This window comes from Numida meleagris, chromosome 4 (assembly GCF_002078875.1).
Source record: "Numida meleagris isolate 19003 breed g44 Domestic line chromosome 4, NumMel1.0, whole genome shotgun sequence".
In the NCBI taxonomy this organism is placed as follows: domain Eukaryota; kingdom Metazoa; phylum Chordata; class Aves; order Galliformes; family Numididae; genus Numida; species Numida meleagris.
In genome coordinates this window covers 92,425,007-92,431,608 of record NC_034412.1, presented here as the reverse complement: position 1 = coordinate 92,431,608, position 6,602 = coordinate 92,425,007, and the positions used below count along the sequence as shown (strand labels likewise).

Genomic DNA, 6,602 nt, shown 5'->3' with positions numbered 1-6,602 from the left:
TCACAGCCCGGCTGCCTGCCTGCCACGCACTGGGAGGGAAGAGCCCTGCCCAAAGGCCCCAGGAGCTCTTCCTGAGCAGGACGTGACGGGACATGGCCAACTTCTGCCCACAGGCTGCACCGGGGCCAAGGGACAGAGGAACTGGATGGTGGCCAGGTTCCTCGACAGGAATATGAAGCACCCCAAGGAGGGACAGCGGCTGGAGCTGGAGTGCCTGCATTATGACAGGGACAGTGGTGTCTCCTGGGTCCGACAGGGCAAGGATGGGATCCTTCACTTCATCGTTTATACTTCCACGTTATCCCGGACCACCTTCCCGGGGAATGAGAGAACATCTTCGAGATTTGAAGGGTCAAAACAAGGCAACTCCTATCGGCTGGTGGTGAAGTCCTTCACTGCACAGGACCAGGGGACCTATTTCTGCATCGCCAACATCAACCAGGTGCTGCACTTCAGCTCTGGACAACCTGCCTTCTTCCCAGGTCAGTAACAGCTTCACCCACCTCGCTTACACCCACCACCCCTGCCCGTGCCTTTTCTATCCATCCCATTGCCCACACTCCCCATCTCCCTGCTTCTTCGCCCAATGCGTCTCATGGCACTGCTCCTCCTGATACAGGCTCAGGGCCCTGTTAGTAAATTAGGAGACCACAGTCCTCAATGCACATGGCTTGGCAGCATGCTGGGGCATCTTTGTTGAAAATCCCTCCTGTGGTGTCTGTGTCCCAGCTGCAGTGTGAGAAAGCTCTCATGTTCTATCTCACTGTATTCACCCAATTTATTTTTAGTCACAACAACGACAGCAGCACCCACCACACCCGCTGCCACCACCCGCAGCAGCCACGTCACCAAGAAGGACATCTGCCTGCACAGCCCAGATCCAGGTAACCCAGCTGTGGGTAGATTAAATTAGGGCCTATGCTGACTACAGGCATTTTGGGATGCAGGGAGAGGGGAAATATCTTGAGCTTCATCAGTGAGCTGCTGGTGAGGGGATGAAACTAACGCCATTTTGTCATGGGCTGCCCAGGGAAGGGGTGGAGTCGGTGTTGATGAAATGAGCATACGTGGCACTGAGGGATATGGGTTAGTGGGCAGGGTGATGATTCTTGAACTACACTATCATCTTAGTGGTCTTATTAAACCTCAATGATTTCATGATTCCAAACCCACGTTTCATCCCACTTTGGGTGACTCAAAATGCACAAGAATTCTGAATGACTGGACAACAACAAAACCTGGGAAAGCATTATGAGCTAACGCTGGTTCTAGCCTCAGAAGGGAATACAAAAAGTCTTCTGGCTACATGCCCTATCACCTACCACCAGCCTCGCTCAAAGCCACACGGCTCCCTTTGCTGCAGGACCTCCTGATGGCTCTGCCACAGCTGGCCAGAACCCCAGCCAGGAGCTGGGCCTCTCCTCTTTCCTCTCTCTCCTCTCTTCCTGCAGGAACAAGCAAGGAGATATTGCTGAATTTCTACTGTGAGATTTTCATCTGGGCTCCCCTTGCTGGCATCTGCCTCGTGCTTCTTGTAGCTCTGATCATCACCATCGCGCTCTGCCAAAGTAAGTCGCACCCTCACACCCTGCAGAGCTTCCTGCAGCCTCACACCAAAGAGCACAGCCCGCTCCTCCAGGGGAATGGGCTCTCTGCCTATTGCCCTCACTCAACCACTGCGTATCTGGGACACAGGGAACACAGAAGGACCTCTCTTAAAATCCTTTTCCATATTTTTCTCACCTACACACTTAGCTTCAGAAATATTTATCACATCCTATTGCCAGACAGGAAATTATAAAGAGAGAAATGTTTCTCTACCCAACTGCATTGGCTCCACCTCAGATCCTTAGAGCAGGCACAGTGCCTTTAACATGTGGTTGGCCAAATGCAGCGCTCTGTATCTCTCTGCACCCCAGTGTATGTTTGTAGCAGCACTGAGGAAGAGCAGTGAGTAGAATCAAGGCCCACCACACCCTCCTGGTGTGTGGAGACGGAGCGCAGCCACCTGGACACAGTCTTGGTCCCACGCCGGGTGGGAGCCGTGCCATTCGCCTGCTGTAGCAATAACTGCCGCCAATGGATTTTCAGCAGCATGCCAAAGTCGCTGGAGACAGCAAAAAGAAACTCCCCCCCGTGTTCCCAGGCTGACATGGCAGCACTGAAGCCGAGTGCCAAGGGAGCAGGAGCTGCAGCAGCGCCCAGCGCACGGCTTTCCCCACACATGAGCTCGGCTTGCGTGCTCTCAGCCTGACAGCAGACAGGAAGGCAGCAAGGTGCTAGGAAATGCCAGCCCTACACAGCAGCTGCACTGCTTTCCTACGCTGTGACTTCACATCTCTGACCTGAAACGTTTGTTTTTTTCATTTTAGAGACCAGAAGACGACGATGCAGGTGTAAGAGGTCAGTACCTGACAACGGGGACGCTTTTGTCTTCAAGTCTGTAGCATTAGCACTGGGCCATAAGGCAAGCAGGTGGCAAAGCAAACACCGAAACGCACCTGGGCTTGCTACTTCCAGTGCACAGTAGATAGGAAGGGACTGTGTAATTGTTGAGGGGGGGAGAGGGGAAAAAAAGAGATAAAAAGTAAACAGAGAGCCTTACATCATTCAAATCACTGAGCACTGATGACACTATACACAAAGCCAGCAGGCATCAGCAGAATCCAAAACCCTTTGCACAACACCCAGTGTCCATCCCTCCCCATCTTCCTCATCATCCCAAGCCAGCAAGAACACACCGTAGGAATAACAACACTGCAGGCGGCAGTTTACTGCTGCTGAACAACAACTCCCATTGCCCACCAGCAGCACACACCTTCAAGCTTCTGCAGCTTGACCTCCCTGTAGCTGCTCTCACCCAGCCTGCTCTGCAGAAAACCACTTCTGCACTTTGCAAGGCTGGTGCTGAGCGAGCTGCGGGGCTTGCACAGAGGGGGGCTCGAGCACGGAAATCCCCACTGCTGCTCCAACTGCACCAGCACCAGGCGAGCGCCGCAAGAGAGGTTGCAACAGCAGTTTGACACCTCTGCAGCCTTCTCTGCAAATCGAGCACTTTGCAGCTGATGAATTCAGCCTGCTGGTTACACATCCATGAGCTTCATCATCAAGAAAGGAATGTGTTTTATAGTACAATTGAATTGAATCACTCACTGCTACTAATAGGGAAATCCTCCCTACTTGCATTTACCGAAAAGGGATCCTACATCTGTTCGCAGCCACTGCAGCATGTTGGGGCTCTTATTTAGAGGGGAAACATCTGGTGCCACTGACTGAGATGAGGCACTCTGGAAGCCTATTTCTTGCCATTATTTCAACCAGTGCTTAGCAGCACGCAGGTGCTACATGAGTGCCAAGAGGACGCAGCAATGCTTGCAGCCAGCTAGGAGGTCCCAGGCTGCACAGTGAGCTGAGCAGCGGGATGGGAACTACCTCCTTGCTCCTTGCACATTCAAGTAAATCCTTTCTCCCCCCCCCCCTCTCTAGACCTCCAAACGGGAAGCCTGGCACAAAACCCAGCATGCCAACCCGACACGTGTGAGCAGCTGCACCGCCCGGCCGCGGGTCGGCATCTGGGAGCCACCGCTGCCAAAGGCCATCTCCCACGTCACCCACACAGCTACTTCTCATGCACGCTATCCTGAGAAATCCAAAAAGACAGCGAAGGAGCAGTCACACACAGCCAGCACCTCCCTGAAGCACAGCTCTTACCAGAACCGGAGCTTTTCCATCGGATTCCGAAGGCCCAGCAGCACCTTTAGACCCAGGGTAGCTCTGCAGTTCGGGCAGAAGCAAGAGGTCAGTCCTGATGCAAACACACCCACGGGTGATACGAGGATGAGAAATAAGGATATTGACTGGACACCTTTTTTTGGGGTGCTGTGCAGCCCCCTCAAAGTTTCCTACAGTCACAGAATGGCTTCGGTTGGGAAGGACCTTGAAGACCATCGAGCCCCAGCCATGGGCTGGGTGCCCCCATGGGGTCAGGCTGCCCGGGGCCCCATCCAACCTGGCCTCGAGCAAAGTTTCATCTCATAGAACATAGGGCTGCACTGACAAAGCACACACGGATATAAGGGCTGTGCTCTAGGGGGTTTTTACACTCCTGCAGGCTGAAGTTTCCTATCTCCCCTTTGCTCCCCTCATCCTGCTGCTAGCCCCACGTCCACTGCACTCAGCATTTCAGTCTGAGCACGGAGTGGGACTTCCCTCCTTTCTGGAATAAATGGATGAGTATAAATGAATAGCCTTTGTTACTTGTTTTGGCTGAGCAGGACTTTCAGCATACTTGGGGCACTCTGACTGAGAGATCTGCTTATTTTTTCAGCTCCGTGCCTGATGTAAATATTTCCCTATTACACCGACACGTCAACATCTGAGATAAAATAAAGCCATGTTTCCAGCCATGATTCACTAATGCTTCTTTCTTTCTTCGTTTTCTAGCCTCGGAGAGGCCAAAACCCCGGGTGAAAATGTAACTGAGGTTTTCAGGCAGTTGTGGGTGAGGGCAGCAGACGCCGCAGTTTAGGTTCCAATTTACTGCAGCCTTGAGACAATCTCTGCGCTGATTCTCACAGGGAGTTGCAGGACGGGCCCAGGAACACTCCCCTGCACCGCGAAGGAGGAGGAGGTGAAAGTTTTGGTGTTGTCACCAAGGGGCTGATAAAGGTCAGGGGAAAAATAAAGAACGTGAAGTTCTGCAGGACAGCTGGGGGTGAAAGAAACAGAGAGAAGCAGTTCTTCAGCTTAGCCCCTGTCATACTAAACTGAAAAGAGAGTAAATGAGCGCATCTAAAGCTGTTTTAGAGTGCACCAGCATCGCTGCTTCACCCTCTGCAGCTGTTTCCTCATTGTTCTCAGTCATCGTACTGCGGTTGTGGGCAGCCCCATGTGCACTATATGCAGCCACACTCCTGTAACCCATCAGGCAATGCCCCAGCAATGGTATCCCAGAAATCCTCTCCCAGCAGCTCAGCTGGTTCCCATACCAAGTGCAACCCCAGTGCAGGGATAATCCTTGTGCCCCACTTGGCACAGGTGCAGCCACACAGGTACCGAGATGTAAGAAAATAAGAGGCAATGCTAACTAAAGAACTGCAAAATGCCTCCCCTAGCCCTCTGCAAACAGAAAACCAGGTGTGGTATTTAACTCAACTGTAAAGCACTTCACAAAAGAAAGTGCAAGCAGCTCAGGCAGACGAACGGATGAAGCTCTACAGCTGGCACACCTCATGCAGCAGCTCTTCACACCAACGTTAGCCCCCTCGGTTGCAGATACCTGGCTGTGTGCACAACATGGTGTGTGACATACACTGAGATAAAGGCATTCATGCTGAACAGAGAACCTGGCAGAAGCATTACTCTGTATTCTTTCCCCTGTATGCTCTGCTGCTCTTTGATATGGAACAATTTGTGTGTGCAATATTTAGTGTGAGCTCTGCTGCTACAAGAGACCACAGAGGTCAGTCCTGTAGGGAAGAGCAGGAAAAGCACAGGAAAGCAATACCCTAAGCAGTGTGAAATACACATTTGGACATTAGCAACTACTGACGTTACACAGATGCTCCACTGCACAGGGCTGCACCAAGATCCCGGTCCTGCAGGGAGACCGACGCACCCAAAGCCATCCCGATGCCGGAGATGAGCGTAGTGAAGGACCTGGAAGCAGTGTATGCTCTAAGGAATCAACATTTGGGGGAAAAAAAATGCAATGCTGCCAGGTGCAATTTCCCTCCTGAACACAGAATAAAATCCACTGCTCGGTGGGAGCAGGCACTGCAGCTCAGCCCAGGCTGCTGGGACAAAAGCTGTGGTACACCTGCACCCTGTGGAAACCATAGCATGCTGCTGCTTTAGCATTCTGGACAGAAAAAGCATAATCAGGTAAAAGAAATAGAGACAGACCTGAGAAAAAGAGGTTTCTTCCTTCCAGTTCATCTGAAATAAAACCTACTCGACACGCAGGGTCAGCATGACCTGCCCATCACTGAATTGGTTCCAGTTTGCACTGACACTGTGCTGCTTAGCTCCATTCAAAATAACCCTCTAGACTGAGGGAAAAAACATGCGAGTTGTAAAGCAGAATGCAAACCGGGCCAGACTGCTAGGGCTTTTGCATTTGGGATGTGCAGATAAAGCTGTGCTTCCCTATAGGATCTACTGATATCGCTGCCCAAATGCACACCGTAAGGGCAAGGCTCATGCACAGCCAGCCATTAACACAGGCATGGAAGAAACGAGGCATTATCCTTTAAGTTAACCTACACGTTGAAGATCACAGAGGAAAAAGCAAAAGTTTTAACTTTCAAAGGCTGCTGGCAAGGAACGACAGACTGTTATCTCACACATCTTGTTAAACCACACTTCTCTTGTGTGCAAATATTAAAGCTCGCATTAAGTTTCGAGTAGTAATCCAACACCGCATTACAGCTTCACTCATTACAGATCATCTCTGGGCCTCTCTCATCTTTTTCTTCTGTTCTTAAAGTGCTTTCCCCTACGCTGCCTTCTCCTGTTCACAAAAGGAAGAGCACAAGAATGGGGATGGTTTATAGGGCCTTGCTGTTCCACAGACAAATCAGTCTCTGCAGGGAAAAGCAGAG

The 6,602-nt window shown here is 51.4% G+C and overlaps 1 protein-coding gene across 1 annotated transcript in view; it reads left to right on the top strand.

Moving 5' to 3' along the window:
- Nucleotides 1-4,410, top strand: part of LOC110397601 (T-cell surface glycoprotein CD8 alpha chain-like) — a 17,523-nt gene extending 13,113 nt beyond the window's left edge. The window contains exons 2-6 of the mRNA XM_021394091.1: nt 114-482; nt 789-884; nt 1,452-1,568; nt 2,373-2,403; nt 3,487-4,410. Of these exons, the coding sequence (XP_021249766.1) occupies nt 114-482; nt 789-884; nt 1,452-1,568; nt 2,373-2,403; nt 3,487-3,541 (668 nt within the window). The 3' untranslated portion in view covers nt 3,542-4,410. The remainder of the gene's footprint in view (nt 1-113; nt 483-788; nt 885-1,451; nt 1,569-2,372; nt 2,404-3,486) is intronic.